Source organism: Rutidosis leptorrhynchoides, chromosome 2, assembly GCF_046630445.1.
Source record: "Rutidosis leptorrhynchoides isolate AG116_Rl617_1_P2 chromosome 2, CSIRO_AGI_Rlap_v1, whole genome shotgun sequence".
NCBI lineage: Eukaryota > Viridiplantae > Streptophyta > Magnoliopsida > Asterales > Asteraceae > Rutidosis > Rutidosis leptorrhynchoides.
The window spans coordinates 630,588,499-630,610,094 of record NC_092334.1 but is presented as its reverse complement, the minus strand read 5'-3'; the positions used below and the strand labels follow the sequence as shown (position 1 = coordinate 630,610,094).

The following is a 21,596-nucleotide window of genomic DNA, read 5'->3' as shown; positions in this document are numbered from 1 at the left end:
AATTCTTTTATTTCATATTTAATTGCACTTTTAATTATCGTTATCTTTAATTATCGCAATTTTATTTTATCGCACTTTTATTTATCGCAATTTCATTATCGTTATTTACTTTACGCTTTAAATTAAGTCTTTTATATATTTAATATTTTACTTTAGGTTTTAACTGCGACTAAAGTTTTAAAATCGACAAACCGGTCATTAAACGGTAAAAACCCCCTTTTTATAATAATAATAATATTACTTATATATTTTTGTATTTTATAAGTTAAAAATATAGCGTTAAGCTTGTTTTAAAGATCCCTGTGGAACGAACCGGACTTACTAAAAAAACTACACTACTGTACGATTAGGTACACTACCTATAAGTGTTGTAGCAAGGTTTAGGTATATCCACTCTATAAATAAATAAATCACTTGTGTAGAATTGTATCGTATTTAATAGTATTTCCTTGTAAAAATTAATAGTATTTTATACCCCTTCGCTTTAACACCAGCATGCTACGAGCATGTGTTACTGATTTTGGAAATAGTTGGAATAGACATCTACCGTTAGCAGAATTTTCCTACAACAACAGTTACCACTCGAGTGTCGAGATGACACCGTTTGAGGCACTTTATGGCAGAAAGTGCGGGTCTCTGATTTGTTGGAATGAAGTGGGGGATAGACAAATTACGGGTCCAGAAATAATCCATGAAACTGCCGAGAAAATCATTCAAATTCAATAACGGTTGAAAACCGCCCAAAGTCGACAAAAGAGCTACGCGGACAGTAAAAGAAAAGATATAGAATTTGAAATTGGTGACATGGTCATGCTTAAGGTATCACCTTGGAAATGTGTTGTTCGATTTGGTAAACGGGGGAAACTGAATGCAAGGTACATTGGACCATTCAAGATTATAGATCGTGTTGGACTAGTAGCTTACCGACTTGAATTACCTCAACAACTCGCCGGCGTACATGATACTTTTCACGTATCGAATCTGAAGAAATGTTTAGCCAAAGAAGATCTCACTATACTGTCACGACCCGGAAAATTTCGACTAATTTTAAACCAAACTCTCGATACGATTTTGTATTTTTGACACAATAAGAAAAGTCCGTTATGTTGCGTCTCAAAAATTTTGAACTATTTTCATGTTATCATTTGACCTTTGACAATTCCCGATGACTCACGATATGATTACTTGTAAATATGTATGCATATATTTAAAATGAAATATTATATATTGTAATTGTTAGAATTAATTATGTAAACTAATAATAATTTATAAAAGTTATTATTTAAAATATATATATATATATATATATATAAATGAAGTATATTAAATATATATATGTGGTTTCGAATTTAATTAGTAAACGACAAGGACACTCAGTTATCATCTCATCGATATTAAACGAGTTAAAAATGAACTTATGTGATTTTAGAATAAACGATGATCCGAAAATAGGTTGAATCAATTTTAGCTTTATTAAAAACATATTTAGAATTTATTTTATTAATTTTAAAAATATTAAATTTTTAGTTGAGATCGAGCTCGAATGACAGGTCAATTTTTATGAACGATATTAAACAAGTTTAAGACTCAAACTTATGAGAAGTTGGAATTAAATATTGATCTATAATTAAGTTATGTAAAGTTTAGAGTTATTAAAAATATATATTTTTTTTTTACTTTGATGAGTTGAATTTTAACACTCCGTACAGATTATTTGGAATTAAAAATAAATAGTAGACGCACCTTTTTGATCAGGTTTCAAATCGTTAATGAGTGAAATAATTAAATATATTTAATCTAAAAATTTGGGATTTTTAGGAACACTTTTATCCGTTAACTGTTTAGCAATGGGCACGATATAGCCGTAAGGGATAAAGTGTCGGTAAGAATTTTAGGCTACTACTATCCAAGTCACTATATATACACGTTTATGTTTTGATTACATTATTTTATTATAATTTTAAATATTATTATTATCTTAATTATTAAGGATTACAGCTATTTTTGATTGTTTAATTTGTCCACAAATTAAAATTTTACGTGTAATATAAAGATGTATAGGAATATATAGGATAGGATATATCCATCTAACCCATTTGCAACCTTTCTACTTCCAACCACCTTTCTCCTTTCAAACTCACCACCATTGTTCACTGTTATTTAACAATCTCACCATCGGCTATTATTTTTTCTTTTGTTTAAGATCTCACACATAAGACTAGTGAAACCATTAAAACCCACCACTAATTTCATCTAAACACCAAACCATCATTGAATTGTTGTGCTACAACATCTTGCCTGATAAACCTTGAAACCCATCGCACCACCATTAATTGTTTAGAGCTCCAACCGGTTTTCTGTTTCCTTATTCGAACAAAACCACCACCGGTTATCAATCACCATCCACAAACACTCGAACCTTTATTTCTCAAAATATATATATACGTACACCTATATCCCCTGCCATCTACAACTCCTTCTTTTGCCATAACCACTATGATTTTCATCTTGAAACCAATCACAACCTATCACCACCAACCGAGAACACCCACACAACTATCACCATCTTCGGTTAAACAAAAGAACGAAACCCATCACCATCGGTAACCGCCACCACCACCTTTAGTTCACCACATACCTCTCGCTATCTCTCTTCTCTCTCTCCACTTAATTATTCTTCTTCTTCGTAAAAAAAACGACCTGCAACAAAACCTCAAATGCTCGTTGTACAACTAACCTTCTATTTACAGTTTAATCATCATGAACCACCATCATAATGTTGATCATCTCCTATTCTGTTTCATTTCGGTTGTTGAAAAATGCAACCACCACAAACCCATTTTAATCACCACTAAACACCATCTCTTTTAACTACTAATACGCCACATCTATTTCTTTTATTTTGGGTTCAAACAAAACCACTGCTACTGGTGTACTAATATTTCTATTCCTGTTTAATGAAGCACCAAAACACCACCATCATCCGTCCATAAGAACCCCTACAGTACGAATGTTATACTTTTTTTTTCTATTACTGTTAAAGTGGTTAGTGATGGTATCATGGATGTTGCATAGTGATGTGATGATGAACGAGAGGTAACGAGATAAAAGAAGATAAGGTTAAAAATGAAACCTTGAGATTATCACGAAGAAGATAATGAATAGTGTCGTGTTGTTGATTAAATGAACGATGATGATGATGAACGGTTCCTGTACACTTGATGTTTTCCATTTCGTTTTCCATTGTTATGGTTATTAATTTGAACGAATTAGTTTGGGAGGAAGAAGGAATAGGATAACAGATATAATATGAATTATATAAATTTCAATTAAGAATAAAACAGGAAGACAACAGCAGCGCAGATGGTTATAGGTTATGTTGAGTTAACAAGAGATCGTGGGTTCGAATCCGGGCTCTGGCAGTTTATTTCTTTTTAAACCTTTAAGGTAGTAATACATTTTATTGTTATTATTATTATTAGTATTATTATTATTATTATTACTTATATCATTTTAATTGTTATTATTATTATTAATATAATCATTAAGATTCTTTTTATTACTTTCATTAATATTATTATTATTATAAATATAAGTATTATCACTATTATTATTAAAAACTATTATTATCATTATTAAGTATTATTATAAATATTATCATTATTATTATAAGATTATCATTAATAGTATTGTTATTATTAAAAATTATTAATATTATTATCATTTTTATTAAAATTATTATCATTAAAACTACCACTATTCTCATTATTTGTATTATCTATATTATTATTATTAAAGTAAATATGATTACTAAAATAAAAGTTTTAATAACGTCGTTAAGGTTATAGGTATAAAAAAAATAAAAATTATATATACAAAAATATATTTAAATTTCATAACTTAACCATATATATAAAATAAAAATATATAAATAAATAATGAAACTTATAAATTATTAATATAACAAATACATCATTAATAATAAATAGGTTTATTCGATTACGAGTATATGTTTTAATATATATATATATATACAAATGATATAGGTTCGTGAATCCGAGGCCAACCCTGCACTTATACAGTGCCGTCATACGTATTTTTACTACAAAATACAATATTGTGAGTTTCATTTGCTCCCTTTTTAATTGCTTTTGCAATATATATTTTGGGCTGAGAATACATGCGCTGCTTTTATAAATGCTTACGAAATAGACGCGAGTACTTAAAAATATATTCTACGTTGAGTTGTACCACTGGAATACTTCCCTGTAGCTTAGTAACTACTATTTACATGGGTATTGTAAACGCGAATCCTGTTGATAGATCTATCGGACCTGACAACCCCAACCAGACTGGACGACTAGTATTCAACGGTTGCACAGTACTTCGTTTTGTAGGCTACACTTTGTACGGTGTAGTGAGATTTTATAATAAAGGGAATATGCGACGTTGATTAATAGTTAAGTATGGTTACCAAGTGCTCAACCACTTAGAATGCTTTACATACACTTGCGAGTGTATTATGTTTATGATTATGAAATCTTGTGGTCTATTAATATATTAAAAAGATTGTTATGATAAACCTATGAACTCACCAACCTTTTGGTTGACACTTTAAAGCATGTTTATTCTCAGGTACGAATTAAGTCTTCCGCTGTGCATTTGCTCATTTTAAGGACATTACTTGGAGTCGATCATCGCAATGGGACCAAATGTTGATGACTTCGTCCAGGTGGATAAGGACGGGTCGTTACAGGTGGTATCAGAGCGTTGGTCTTAGCGAACCAGGTCTTGCATTAGTGTGTCTAGCTGATAGTTGTTTAGATGCATTAGCGGGTCTGGACTTCGACCGTGTCTGCATCTCAAAAGTTTTGCTTATCATTTCGTGTCGAAAATTACCTGCTTATCATTCTAAGTCTAGACACGTCCTACTGCCATTATTACATAGATAGTGTATCGACAAATCCATAGCTTAGCGTATCTGCTAATTCATATCTTAGCGTATCTATTACGATAAACTTTGCCTGATATCTCCCGTAAATTTCTCCGTAATTTAAGGAATCCTGGTACTATATATATCTATACATATTATGCATTGAGAATACCATCCAACTGTCAGTTGCTGTCACTAAACGTTTCATACCAAAAATATTTTTCTGTGATCGCGAAAGATGGCCTCTACGAATCGTCCAAGTTCCTCTGACTCCGAAGACAGTGTGACGGGAGCACACCAACCAATCAACTACCGTGATTACTGGAGAAGATGGGGGTGGGTTCGTGACATACTCACCCTATGGAGAAGGGAAGAAGGTACTCCATATCATGAACCGAATCTACCACCTAACCTTGGAGTACTCGACCCGCTCACCGGCGAACCTGTTCGCAACACCGTTTATACCCTTTTTGCGAGAATTTTTCGTCTTGATACTACCATTAACGGAACTAGAGAAGATATCCGATCTCTACCTCACACTGATAACCAACCAGGGTTAGTAGAAGAAGTTAAAGAACTTCGAGCTCGAGTGCTAACCTTGGAGAATATGGTTCAAAACTTACAAGCACCAGCAGCATCACCGGCACTAACAATACCACCAACATCAGTATCACCAACACCAGTAACATCACCAGCCTCAGCACCAACAGCACTAGTACCACCAACAACAACATCCGCATCACCATCTTCGACATCTCATTCTGTACCTCGAGTATAATCATCGTTCTACATATCGTTTTACATCGATTATCTTCGCTCGACATGGCGATTACATAATTTCTAAAGTTTTAGAGATTATGTAATCTAGTATTAACGATAAATCAAATGATTTTAATATCTTATTGACTCATTAAATCCATGATTACATCTGAAGAAAATATATATGTATATATATTTTCATAAAGAATGTAATTAATAATTCTTTTGTACAAATTGATAATGGTGAAAATATTTTAACGGGTAGGTAATACCCGAGGAATATTCAGATTTCACATTAATAAGTTACACTGTACATTCTTTCAAATCTGATTCAACAGTCATTTACTATCCTGATTACATCTACAGTTATACGTATCCATTCATCGCAGAATAATCATATTCATCCAGTTTCATATTTAGATTTTGATTTATCAAAAATCAAGTGGCTTAATGAAGGAAACATTTGACAAAATAAAATTTGTTAGAAACAAACAAATTAACTATGAGAAATTTTGTTAAGAATCCACGCTAACTGTTCCTAGCTAATTGTTCCCAGCTAACTGATTACACTTTATTTATCGCAATTTACATTCTCGCAATTTTATTTATCGTCATTTAATTTCTGTTATTTACTTTACGCATTTTATTTATCTTCATTTAATTTCTGTATTTATTTTACGCACTTTAAATATCGGGACACGTATACAAGGTTTTGACATATCATATCGACGCATCTATATATATTATTTGGAATCACCATAGACACTCTATATGCAGTAATGATCGAGTTCTCTATACAGGGTTGAGGTTGATTCTATAATAATATATATACTTTGAGTTGTGATCGAGTCTGAGACGTATACGGGTCACGACACGTATTAATTAATTCGAATATAATATAATAAACTATATATGAATTACTGGACTGTTAACTGTGGACTATCGACTGTGGACTAATAACATTGCATAATTAAAATGAATTAAAATATTGATTATAACATATGAAACTAAACAATTCTTCAAGTTTGCCACTTGATTTCATCTTAAACCTCAATTATATCTTGACAATTACAATCTGCGCTCAAATCTTTCAAGATTCTTGAAAACACCTCGATCGAGAGGATGAACCAGCCACACTTCATCTATGGAAGAAAAGATTGATGCATATAGTTATGCACCTGAAAAACCCTCGGAAACTGAGTAAATGATTAACACGTAGCTGTGCTAATTCCTTTAGTGTTATTATTACCCAAAATAATTTGGTAATCCCTTTCAAAGTAGCAAATTTTGTCACAGCTCCAGCAAGTCAACTCCGACTATTCATCCGAAACAACCTTATTATAATCTTGATATATATGCGTACTCTTTATTGTTACTGGGGAACCTTTTATATTCCACCATAGTACCATCATCGTTTAATCATCTAAAAGCACAATCCTCCTGAAACCACCTCGGCTTGATAACCGATGACCCAGATCCGTTAACTTTGAAAATGTTGACGAAGCAGCATGTTGTAGATTGCCTTAATGGCCAAAAGTTGATAATAAAGAATAGAACGCTCGATAGAAAACTTGGTGCCAAAAAACGGATTGAGCTAACCACGAAGGAGACCAAGAAAAAATACAAGGACCAAACCCTATATTCAAAGGATCCAGGTAATTCTGAATCCGATGAAAATCTTTAGAGAATATCTTGCTCCGAGGCCATGTTAAAATCTTGCGAAAAATTTTTCTTCATCAACTTTCGAACTTAGAAATTCCAAAATATCATCATAAAATATCTTCGATATTTCTGAGGATATTTTCATAAATATTTTTGTCCGAAATTATCTACCTCTTCGTGTTTTCAGTATGCCATTATATTGAAAACTTCTGTAAAATCCAAGTATAAATTATGAATGAATTGTGGAGAAGTGTTGGAAACTGATGCATGAGTTAGTATAATATAATGCGCTTGGCCAACGTGATTATATTACAGTAAGTCATGCTGAGTTTCTAATGGAACATGATGATTCACATACCCTAACGTCATCATGTGCCGTGTTATACGACTCTTTCATTCTACTTAATCTCTAAGCATATCACGGAAATATTTCCTTGATACTTCTGTTTTTTTTCCGTAATTCCAACAGTTGCTAATAAATCATGCTATTACATTTTCTTTAGAAGATATTTTTTTAAATTCCTTGAATTTCGGAAATCCACCATGACTACGTCAAAAGTTAAGATGAAACTTTTCACTCTTTTGTGATAGCTTCACTCGTACGCTTCACATGATCGAATTGTTTTATCTATATTAATCAATAATGATGAAACTCTAATTGTCAACTAATATTAGTCATGAATACATTTTTATTGTTAGCCATGACGACCTCACTCAAATTTCGGGACGAAATTTCTTTAACGGGTAGGTACTGTCACGACTCGGAAAATTTCGACTAATTTTAAACCAAACTCTCGATACGATTTTGTATTTTTGACACAATAAGAAAAGTCCGTTATGTTGCGTCTCAAAAATTTTGAACTATTTTCATGTTATCATTTGACCTTTGACAATTCCCGATGACTCACGATATGATTACTTGTAAATATGTATGCATATATTTAAAATGAAATATTATATATTGTAATTGTTAGAATTAATTATGTAAACTAATAATAATTTATAAAAGTTATTATTTAAAATATATATATATATATATATATATATATATATATATATATATATATATATAAATGAAGTATATTAAATATATATATGTGGTTTCGAATTTAATTAGTAAACGACAAGGACACTCAGTTATCATCTCATCGATATTAAACGAGTTAAAAATGAACTTATGTGATTTTAGAATAAACGATGATACGAAAATAGGTTGAATCAATTTTAGCTTTATTAAAAACATATTTAGAATTTATTTTATTAATTTTAAAAATATTAAATTTTTAGTTGAGATCGAGCTCGAATGACAGGTCAATTTTTATGAACGATATTAAACAAGTTTAAGACTCAAACTTATGAGAAGTTGGAATTAAATATTGATCTATAATTAAGTTATGTAAAGTTTAGAGTTATTAAAAATATATATATTTTTTTTTACTTTGATGAGTTGAATTTTAACACTCCGTACAGATTATTTGGAATTAAAAATAAATAGTAGACGCACCTTTTTGATCAGGTTTCAAACCGTTAATGAGTGAAATAATTAAATATATTTAATCTAAAAATTTGAGATTTTTAGGAACACTTTTATCCGTTAACTGTTTAGCAATGGGCACGATATAGCCGTAAGGGATAAAGTGTCGGTAAGAATTTTAGGCTACTACTATCCAAGTCACTATATATACACGTTTATGTTTTGATTACATTATTTTATTATAATTTTAAATATTATTATTATCTTAATTATTAAGGATTACAGCTGTTTTTGATTGTTTAATTTGTCCACAAATTAAAATTTTACGTGTAATATAAAGATATATAGGAATATATAGGATAGGATATATCCATCTAACCCATTTGCAACCTTTCTACTTCCAACCACCTTTCTCCTTTCAAACTCACCACCATTGTTCACTGTTATTTAACAATCTCACCATCGGCTATTATTTTTTCTTTTGTTTAAGATCTCACACATAAGACTAGTGAAACCATTAAAACCCACCACTAATTTCATCTAAACACCAAACCATCATTGATTTGTTGTGCTACAACATCTTGCTTGATAAACCTTGAAACCCACCGCACCACCATTAATTGTTTAGAGCTCCAACCGGTTTTCTGTTTCCTTATTCGAACAAAACCACCACCGGCTATCAATCACCATCCACAAACACTCGAACCTTTATTTCTCAAAATATATATATACGTACACCTATATCCCCTGCCATCTACAACTCCTTCTTTTGCCATAACCACAATGATTTTCATCTTGAAACCAATCACAACCTATCACCACCAACCGAGAACACCCACACAACTATCACCATCTTCGGTTAAACAAAAGAACGAAACCCATCACCATCGGTAACCGCCACCACCACCTTTAGTTCACCACATACCTCTCGCTATCTCTCTTCTCTCTCTCCACTTAATTATTCTTCTTCTTCGTAAAAAAAACGACCTGCAACAAAACCTCAAATGCTCGTTGTACAGCTAACCTTCTGTTTACAGTTTAATCATCATGAACCACCATCATAATGTTGATCATCTCCTATTCTGTTTCATTTCGGTTGTTGAAAAATGCAACCACCACAAACCCATTTTAATCACCACTAAACACCATCTCTTTTAACTACTAATACGCCACATCTATTTCTTTTATTTTGGGTTCAAACGAAACCACTGCTACTGGTGTACTAATATTTCTATTCCTGTTTAATGAAGCACCAAAACACCACCATCATCCGTCCCTAAGAACCCCTATAGTACGAATGTTATACTTTTTTTTTCTATTACTGTTAAAGTGGTTAGTGATGGTATCATGGATGTTGCATAGTGATGTGATGATGAACGAGAGGTAACGAGATAAAAGAAGATAAGGTTAAAAATGAAACCTTGAGATTATCACGAAGAAGACAATGAATAGTGTCGTGTTGTTGATTAAATGAACGATGATGATGATGAACGGTTCCTGTACACTCGATGTTTTCCATTTCGTTTTCCATTGTTATGGTTATTAATTTGAACGAATTAGTTTGGGAGGAAGAAGGAATAGGATAACAGATATAATATGAATTATATAAATTTCAATTAAGAATAAAACAGAAAGACAACAGCAGCGCAGATGGTTATGGGTTATGTTGAGTTAACAAGAGATCGTGGGTTCGAATCCGGGCTCTGGCAGTTTATTTCTTTTTAAACCTTTAAGGTAGTAATACATTTTATTGTTATTATTATTATTAGTATTATTATTACTTATATCATTTTAATTGTTATTATTATTATTAATATAATCATTAAGATTTTTTTTTTATTACTTTCATTAATATTATTATTATTATAAATATAAGTATTATCACTATTATTATTAAAAACTATTATTATCATTATTAAGTATTATTATAAATATTTTCATTATTATTATAAGATTATCATTAATAGTATTGTTATTATTAAAAATTATTAATATTATTATCATTTTTATTAAAATTATTATCATTAAAACTACCATTATTCTCATTATTTGTATTATCTATATTATTATTATTAAAGTAAATATGATTACTAAAATAAAAGTTTTAATAACGTCGTTAAGGTTATAGGTATAAAAAAAATAAAAATTATATATACAAAAATATATTTAAATTTCATAACTTAACCATATATATAAAATAAAAATATATAAATAAATAATGAAACTTATAAATTATTAATATAACAAATACATCATTAATAATAAATAGGTTTATTCGATTACGAGTATATGTTTTAATATATATATATATATATATATATATATATATATATATATATATATATATATATATATATATATATATATATATATATATACAAATGATATAGGTTCGTGAATCCGAGGCCAACCCTGCACTTATACAGTGCCGTCATATGTATTTTTACTACAAAATACAATATTGTGAGTTTCATTTGCTCCCTTTTTAATTGCTTTTGCAATATATATTTTGGGCTGAGAATACATGCGCTGCTTTTATAAATGCTTACGAAATAGACACGAGTACTTAAAAATATATTCTACGTTGAGTTGTACCACTGGCATACTTCCCTGTAGCTTGGTAACTACTATTTACATGGGTATTGAAAACGCGAATCCTGTTGATAGATCTATCGGGCCTGACAACCCCAACCGGACTGGACGACCAGTATTCAACGGTTGCACAGTACTTCGTTTTGTAGGCTACACTTGGTACGGTGTAGTGAGATTTTATAATAAAGGGAATATGCGACGTTGATTAATAGTTAAGTATGGTTACCAAGTGCTCAACCACTTAGAATGCTTTACATACACTTGCGAGTGTATTATATTTATGATTATGAAATCTTGTGGTCTATTAATATATTTAAAAGATTGTTATGATAAACCTATGAACTCACCAACCTTTTGGTTGACACTTTAAAGCATGTTTATTCTCAGGTACGAATTAAGTCTTCCGCTGTGCATTTGCTCATTTTAAGGACATTACTTGGAGTCGATCATCGCAATGGTACCAAATGTTGATGACTTCGTCCAGGTGGATAAGGACGGGTCGTTACATATTCCTTTAGACGAAATCCAAATCAATGAAAAACTTCAATTCATTGAAGAACCCGTCGAAATAATGGATCGCGAGGTTAAAGGACTTAAGCAAAACAAGATGCCAATCGTAAAGGTTCGATGGAATGCTAGTAGGGGACTCGAGTTCACCTAGGAGCGTGAAGATCAGATGAAGAAGAAATACCCACACTTATTTCCAGAAGATACGCCAACATCTCCTACTGCCTAAAATTTCGGGACGAAATTTATTTAACGGGTAGGTACTGTAGTGACCCGAACTTTTCCATGATTATATATTATATGAGATTAATATTTACATGAATAAATATTTTCAACATGTTAAGCAATCAAACTTGTTAAGACTTGATTAATTGAAATGAGTTTATGTAGACAATTGACCACCCAGTTTACCAGATGATTCACGAACGTCATAACTTGTGATAATTATATAATTGTTTTATTTATTTTTTTATTTTTTATGATGTAAGTTTTATTTTATATAACTATATAAGAAGAAATACAATTAAATCAAAGATGTACAATTAAAACACTATTTGCTACAGTAAAACACTATTTGCTACAGTAAATTTTTGCTTTGCTACAGCAAAATACTATTTGCTACAGTAAACACTATTTGCTACAGTAATACTATTTACTCGTATTCAATCCGTATTCATACTCGTACAATACTCAGCTTTTATATGTATATACTATTGGTATATACACTTCAATGATCAGCTCTTAGCAGCCTTAAATGATTAACCAACATGTGGGAACCATTACTTGTCTTCAAGTATGAATTATTACACAAAAATAACAAAATGAGGAGCCTTTGTTCCCATGATAAAATCACGCCACCACCACCATCATTTACTACATCATTTCCATTCTATAATTTCACATACAAATCCTCTCTAATTACCTACTCCAAGAACACTTGAAAGATCAGGAACATCCAAATTATCTCAGTAATTTTTTCTTTCTAATTCAAGGTAATACTCATATTCAAACTTTGATTCAATTTTTATAACTATAACAATCTTAATTCAAGTAGTAATCTTACTTGAACTTGTTTTCGTGTCTTGATTCTACTTCAAGAACTTCCAAGCCATCAAAGATTCTTTGAAGCTCAAGTTAATTTCTCATCATTTCTAGTAGGTTTACCTACTATACTTGAGGTAGTGATGATGTTCATAACATCATTCGATTCATATATATATATATATATATATAACTATCTTATTCGAAGATTTAAACTTGTAATCACTAGAACAAAGTTTAGTTAATTCTAAACTTGTTCGCAAACCAAGTTAATCCTTCTAACTTAACTTTTAAAATCAACTAAACACGTGTTCTATATCTATATGATATGCTAACTTAATGATTTAAAATCTAAAAACACGAAGAACATTGTAAAACCGGACATACGCCGTCGAAGTGAAACCGGGGGCTGTTTTGGGTTAGATAATTAAAAACTATGATAAACTTTGATTTAAAAGTTGTTCTTCTGGGAAGACGATTTTTCTTCTGAACATGAAACTATATCCAAAAATCATGGTTAAACTCAAAGTGGAAGTATGTTTTTCAAAATGGTCATCACGATGTCGTTCTTTCGATGGAAATGACTACCTCTTACAAAAACGACTTGTAACCTGTATTTCTGACTATAAACTTATACTTTTTCTGTTTAATTTCATAAATTTCAGTTCATTATGAAACCATAGCAACTTGATTCACTCAAACGGATTTAAAACGAAGAAGTTATGGGTAAAACAAAATTGGATATTTTTGCTTATTTTAGCTACGTGAAACCTTGTAACAAACCTATACTAACCATAACTTAACTAACTTATATTGTATTATACATGTATTCTAACATATATTATGTAATTTTGATAGACCATAGACACGTATACAATGTTTTGACATATCATATCGACGTCATCTATATATATTATTTGGAACAACCATAGACACTCTATATGCGGTAATGTTCGAGTTAGCTATACAGGGTTGAGGTTGATTCCAAAATAATATATATACCTTGAGTTGTGATCGAGTCTGAGACTTGTATACACTGTGTCGTGGATTGATTCGAGATAACATATATATCGATTTATTTATGTACTATTAACTGTGAACTACTAATTGTGGACTACTAACGTTGGACTGCTAATTTAACAACTTAAAACGTCAACACGTAATAAAAATATTGTGAATATATTTCGATCATATTTTGATATATATATATATATATATATATATATATATATATATATATATATATATATATATATATATTTGTTATAGGTTCGTGAATCAACCCGTGGCCAAGTTTAAATCTCGACGAATTGAAAATCTGTGAAAGTGAGTTATAGTCCCATTTTTACTATCTAATATTTTTGGGATGAGAATACATGCAGCTTTTTAAATGTTTTACAAAATAGACACAAGTACTCGAAACTACATTCTATGGTTGGATTATTAAACCGAATATTACCCCTTTTAGCTTGGTAACCTAAGAATTAGGCAGATGAGAGGTTCTGTTCCTAATTGACGCGAATCCTAAAGATAGATCTATTGGGCCTAATAACCCCCATTCAGGTTATGGATGGCTTTAGTACTTCGAGATTATTATTATACAGACGAGAGGTTCTGTTTGGGGATATTCTATGCATTAAAGTTAATGTCGGTTACCAGGTGTTCAATTCATATGAATGATTTTATCTTTATGCAGACGAGAGGTTCTGCTTATAAATATGAAAATCTTGTGGTCTATTATTACAATTTGATATATATATATATATATATATATATATATATATATATATATATATATATATATATATATATATATATATATATATATATATATAGGCTAAACCTATAACTCACCAACATTTTTGTTGATATTTTAGGCATGTTTATTTTCAGGTGATTATTAAGAGCTTCCGCTGTTGCATGCTAGTTAAAGACAAGATTTGGAGTCAGCATGCTTGTATAATATTATTTAAAAACTGCATTCGGAAAATAAATTGTTGTATAATGTTATTGTAATCCATTATGTAACGGACGTGTGAAAAAGTGTGTTTTAGATTATCATCACTTGATAATCTTTGTTATGTCTAATAAACCTTTATTGATAAAATAAAGGTTATGGTTTGTTTTAAAAATGAATGCAGTCTTTGAAAAACGTCTCATATTGATGTCAAAACCTCGCAATGAAACCAATTAATATGAAACGTTTATAATTGATATGAACGGGACATTTCAATATCTAAATGACAAATGATGTTGAATCATTGAACAATCTATGTTGAACCATTTAGAGTTGAAATACCTTTTTAACCATTCGTCATCTCCATTTATAATATCATCATTAAATTGTATCCAATATAGTTATAAACAACGTTAGTCTTTTGTTATTCATTTAGAAGGTTAAAACATTGACTTTATAATTCATATACTCCATTTAAAATGATTATTAAACATGTTATTGTCGTACAAAATCAAATTTAATCATAACCTTTGAATTATTCAGATTTTGAACCATTTGCTTGATTAATCTATTTTATCAAATGCACTTAATCTACCTATATTATAAACTCGATATGCAATGAACATAACAACATCAACCGATTCCTACAAGTGTTCTATTCCAAGAATATAGCGACATGAGTTAAGAATCGATTGGAACCACTCCATCAGTTTCTTTCCGGTTATGCTTGATATCCATCCAAACAATTTGATTTGGATTTTGTAGTTATCAGGCGCTCTATTTCTTTTTCTTTTTAAAATTGCTCGATTCATATGTTTTCATATCATGTATTCCGTAACTCGTCACACTGCTTGTCAAATCAAATTGTCTTTATCTGAGTTTGTGATGCTCTTGTTTCCATTAAGACGTTTCTACAGTTGGATTAGATTATTCCTCAATATCCCACCATCAACATATTCTCTTATGGTTGTCCATTGTTATGTTGATATTGATCAAATATACGCTAAATAAGTAAATTTATTTAAATAAAAAAAGTATTAGATTGTTTTAAAGACGACTTACAAATTGAGAATTCTGAATTTTAACACTTAAGAACTTTCTCTTTAAAAAACACTTTAAAAAAGCATACTATAATTTTACTCATTAGATTCACAAGTTTGGTTTCACGAGTTTTATTTTATGATTGTTTTTCCTAATAATACATATGATATTAACTTTGTGTTATAATTGAAAAACGCATATTGTATTTTCGGTTATGTCTGTTTATTGTTTTGCTTTTTTGCGATGGTCTAATCAGAATCTGAGATTCATAAATTGGCAAAAAGTAGACCAAGGTGGGCAAGATATGCTCACGCTTTTTAAGAGGCATTTGCATTTATATTTTTGAAATTGATTATACATTTTAAATAATCAGTTGTAGTTGATTATGCTATTCGATAATGCAAAATTAAATAATCAGTTCTTTAAGTGTGTGGTAAATCATATTATTGTAAACTAACAAGTAATTATGAAGAAAAATAGAATGAAAAGGTAAATTTAATTATCACATTTCGGTGGGTAAATGTTCGATCTGTTTGTTTAATTTTATTGGGATGAAGTTGATCGTCCTAGCAGACATTACATCATTGCTTGTTGACTCATTTTGACTTGGTATCTATGGTTGTTCAGTTACTGCACCTTCAGTGAAAATAGTGTTAATTGACTTTTCCTTGTTGGCATAATGTTTATGTGGAAACTTTCCATTCAGAGGTTGGCCAAATGAATATTCAACATTCTCATAGTATTTTTTCTTTAGTTTGACCTTCCCTTAAGCATGTAGACACTTAACATCTGGTTTGAAAGTTGATCTCCTTTCATTTGTGCCACTTGAAGGTGGCCCAGTAAGCTTTTGGTAGTTGTTTGTGTTATACAGAGTATTATTTTGGCATATTTCCAGAAATTGACATCACAACTATAAGTGTGTTTGGCTTTGGTAAGTCCCTTTGCCTTTCTTTTTGTTATTCCATAGGCTTTAGCTGTAGTTGACAATTGTTGCATTAGGAAAATCTGACCCCTTGGGCTTGAAAACTGTCATCAAATCCCAAAAGGAAAGTGATGAGTCTTTTTCTTTATTCCCTCTGTCCTTTCTGTTTTCCATTGTCACAGGTGCAAGTACATGTACACATGTATGGTTATTCTAATGCATCTGTCTCATCCTAATAGCCTTTAAGTTTGTGATAATAGACTTCAATTGAGCAATTGTTTTGCTTCAATTGTGCAATATCATTTGCTAGCTGGTAGATTCTGTGACCATCGATTTGTGAATAATGTTCTTGAAGCTCCTTCCATAAGCTGTAAGTAGAGTTCACAAAGCTCAAATTGTTGCTTATTTCATCAGTGACAATGTTTAATATCCATAAAATTATCATGTCTCTGTTCCTTTCTCATGATGACCTTAACATTGAATCTGTTTAAGGTTCTTTGAACTCTTTAGTTATGATCTTTAGTTTGCTCTTTGCATTAAGTGATATCATCAAAGATCTCTTCCAGATTCCCTAGTTTTCTGTTGCAGTTAATTTCTTCCAGATGAGGATTAGACCTGGATGATCATTTTGATGAAGAATAAAGGATGACTAACTACATTTGTGTCTTCAGTGTTGGCGGTCTCCTCAATTGTTGGAGCCATTTGATCTCAGAAACTTGATTGATATTACGTTGTTAATGAGTAAAATCAATGAATTTGATTGATTTTTGGGAAAAATAGTGTGTTATGATGAATTGCATGTAATTGTAATGATGAATTTCTATTGATTTTGATGTGTGTGCTTGTGAATTTTGATTGCGAAATTTCATCAAACACCTTGTGTGCTTGATTGTTTTGAATTCAATTTTGGATTGAGCTCAGGCTCTGATACTATGAAACTAAATGAAGAAGAAGAAGAAGAAGAAGAAGAAGAAGAAGAAGAAGAAGAAGTGTGTGTGTGTGTGTGTGTGTGTGTGAAATGCGTATTCCATTCAATGAATCAAATTGTACATATACAAAGTTTTATATATAGTCAATCAACTAGCTAACTGCTACTAACAAACTATCGACATTCTACCTAATTCTGTAACTAACTCTATAACATGTAATTAAATAAAGCTACATTGAATTGCAATAAGTGATGACAATGCTTGATGTATGACTTTGAGGTAACTTCTTGAGCTGACTTGTACACTTCCAATATACATGATCCAAATGTTGTGCCACTTCATCCTTCGTGTTTTGAGCTGAGTTGTGAACAGGTTATCAGTTATACCTTTAGAACTAATGAGGATAAAAAGTCGTGCGTTGTTGCAGGGTGGTCTTGATCGGTTAACTGAACGGATCGGCTAATGATCGGTTCATTGAATGGTAAAAAACTGGTTAACGATCGGACAACAAAACGTTAAAGAAAATAAAGGAAGAAAAAAGGAAGAAAAGTAAGGATGTAATAAAAAAAAAAGTTTCTTAAAAAGTGATATTCTTTTAATTTAGAAAGAAATATTAAAAATAAACTACACTCAAATTATCTATTCACTTGATTTTCTTTCTTTCAAATGTAGTATCAAACTTGGAAACACAGCTTTTCTATTTTAAATTTCTTTTTACTATCTATAATATAATTTTCTCTCAAAAATAAGACTCCCGAACATATAACATATAAGTTTCACCAATTCCTATAGGACTAATAATGTCAATTTCAATATTGAAAAGGACTAATAAGTAAATTCTGAGTCACGATAAATAACTCGTCAACCAAACGCACACAAATAGAGTAGAAAGAAGACGACGCTTTTTGTAAAATTAAACAAAATTCTTTTTTTCTCTGTTATTTCTTCTTCCGTTGTTGGCGACTGTTTCCCCTTTCTATTCAAAAAAAAAAAAAAAAAAAAAAAAAAAAAAAAAAAAAAAAAAAAAAATCATAAATTATTAAAAATTATTCAGCGATCACTCTGTTCTTTCCATTTGTACCTCGTCCAAATTTCACACATTTTATTACGAATTTGTGAAATGAAGTCAATCATAATTTTGTTTTGGCGGGAGAGATTTACCTAATTTTTTTTTAATTTTCTAGTTGATTGAAAGCAATATATTTCCGAAAATTAAATTCCGGAAATAGACATACTGTCATCCTATTTGATTACCCGTACCTAAGCTTTTCAATTTCTTATTAGATATAGATATATAATATAGATATAGAAGATATTAGATAGCTGTTGTTACTAATGGATTCAAATTGTGAATCGTTAGAACTGTTACAGGAGCCGAGATTTGATACCGATAAGCTCAGCTACGAGATATTTTCAATTCTCGAAAGCAAATTCTTATTCGGTTACGATGATCGGAAGCTTTGGAAACCTATACAAGTGTCGCCGGAGATTTCTATTACTCCGGCGGCGGCGGAAGACGACGGAGTATTTCAAGCGATGAAGAATCAAAGAGGTAAAGTATGTGTATTATCGATTGACGGCGGTGGAATGCGGAATATTCTCGCCGGAAAAGCATTAGGTTATCTCGAAAACGCGTTGAAACTGAAATCTGGTAATCCGAACGCGAGAATCGCTGATTATATCGACGTGGCTGCCGGAACCGGCATTGGAGGTGTGTTTACGGCAATGTTGTTTGGAAGCAGGAATCAGAGAGTTCCGATTTTTAAAGCGGAGGATACGTGGCGGTTTTTGGCGGAGAATGGAAAGCGGTTGTACGGAGGCGACGGCGGTGGAAGCGGCGGTGGTTTTCTTAGAAAGTTTTTTTGCGGCGGAGGAGCGACGGCAGGTTTTGAGAAAGTAATGAAGGAAGCGTTTGTGGTCAACGGAAGGAGTTTGACTTTAAAAGATACATTAAAACCAGTTTTAATTCCTTGTTATGATTTATTCAGCTCAGCACCATTTTTATTTTCCCGAGCTGATGCATTGGAAACTGACAGCTTTGATTTTCATCTATGGGAAGTGTGTAGTGCCACGTCAGCAGAACCGGACGTGGTCCAACCGGTTCAAATGAATTCGGTTAATGGAAAAACACTGTGTGTTGCGGTTGACGGTGGGTTAGCTATGAGTAACCCGACTGCAGCCGCAATTACACACGTGTTACATAATAAACAAGAGTTTCCGTTGGTTCGAGGTGTAGAGGACCTTTTGGTACTTTCGTTAGGATCGGGTCAGGTTGCGGAAGGTAACTATGATTTTGATCAAGTGAGGAATTGGAAGGCTAAGGATTGGGCTCGACCCATGGCTCGAATATCGGGTGATAGTTCAGCCGATATGGTAGACCATGCGATCGCCATGGCATTTGGCGAAAACAGATCTGGTAATTACGTTCGTATTCAGGTATATTTCATGTTCCACTAGCTAAAAGTTCGGTTAAAACACAAAATTGTATATTGTGTGTATATCAAAAGGGACCCTATCAAACTAACAAAGCTCTTAAATGTTCAAACCAAATTAAATTATACTTCTGCGATAATTATAGACATTTAGACGTCTCGCTGTTTCCAGCTTCTAATTAATTAAAATGTGTAATGTGTAATTAGCTACTAGTATTCCTTTTTGGTAGACTAGAAATAAACCTTTCTATTATTTTTCTCTAAGATAAACTGCTTATTACATGTGTTTTATTGGCATAGCCTTGTAGCATACATAATTACTTTTTAACTGAAATTGATTTAATAATAATAATGTTGTTGGTTAAGTTCTATTTCTAACCATCCTAATCCTAAAATAGCCTAGTAGTTAGTGTTATGATATATCCTCACAGAAGGTTTCAGATTGGGAGAAATGTGTTTGAAAAGATTATATGATACTCGTAATTTTTAAAAACTGCTTATATCTGAATAAAAATCATCGTTAAATTTTTTATATGTTTATCGGTTTGTTGGTTACTTTCTTATATACTTTTGGTAGGTATGCATAATGTCAATGTCATTAAAATCTTGGAAAGGAGAATATGTTTGATGAAAAACATGATGTTTATAACTCATATTTACATAATTAATTAAGTAAACAAGGTTTCTTTACTTTGGGAAGGAAATATGCTTAAATGGGTGTTGGAAATGATGCTCATAGTTTTTTTTAGCTAAATTTTCTTTTGTGGCATATAACATTTAAATAAATTTCATTTGTCAAAATTATGTCTTTTACTTTTTTATGTAGTATACTGTAGTGATTTTTGTAGCATTGTATGTCATGACGTCAGATTCAATTAGAGCAGACTGTGTTTGGATGTCAAGGACATCTATTAAGGTTGGTACCTGGTAGAAAGTAGACAATTGAAAAAAGCCATGATTCATGTATCATGTGCTTCAATTGTGTTGTCACTTATTTCAGGATGAGTTTTTTTAATGTATTGAGTCGGTTGATTGGTCTTCAATTTTTGGTGTTTATTGGTTTTGTTATGTCTATAGGCAAACAGTTCGGGTATTGGTCGTTATGGGCCTGTTGTTGATTCAGATCCGAGTCCAACCAATGTTAAAACGCTTATTGATAGAGCCGATGAAATGCTTAGACAAAAGAACGTTGAATCGATGTTGTTTGGGGGTAAAAGGATTGGAGACCAAACCAATTATGAGAAACTTGAATGGTTTGCTGGCGAACTTGTGTTAGAACATCAGATGAGGAGTTCTCGTATTGTTCCCACTATTGCGTTTAAGCAAGCCACCTCCAAACGCACGTAA

At 31.3% G+C, this 21,596-nt stretch overlaps 1 protein-coding gene across 1 annotated transcript; it reads left to right on the top strand.

Moving 5' to 3' along the window:
• The first annotated feature begins 19,152 nt into the window (after positions 1 to 19,152).
• On the top strand, positions 19,153 to 21,596 carry LOC139893638 (patatin-like protein 7). Its single transcript, XM_071876816.1, has 2 exons — positions 19,153 to 20,253; positions 21,327 to 21,596. Exons 1-2 carry the CDS (start codon positions 19,153 to 19,155, stop codon positions 21,594 to 21,596), a joined length of 1,371 nt encoding a protein of 456 aa, XP_071732917.1.

Bases quoted from the DNA above. Each gene is read 5' to 3' on its own strand.
- LOC139893638 (XM_071876816.1), top strand. From the start codon at position 19,153: ATGGATTCAAATTGTGAATCGTTAGAACTGTTACAGGAGCCGAGATTT. The intron at 20,254-21,326 runs GTATATTTCATG...TTATGTCTATAG, and splicing joins GTAATTACGTTCGTATTCAG to GCAAACAGTTCGGGTATTGG.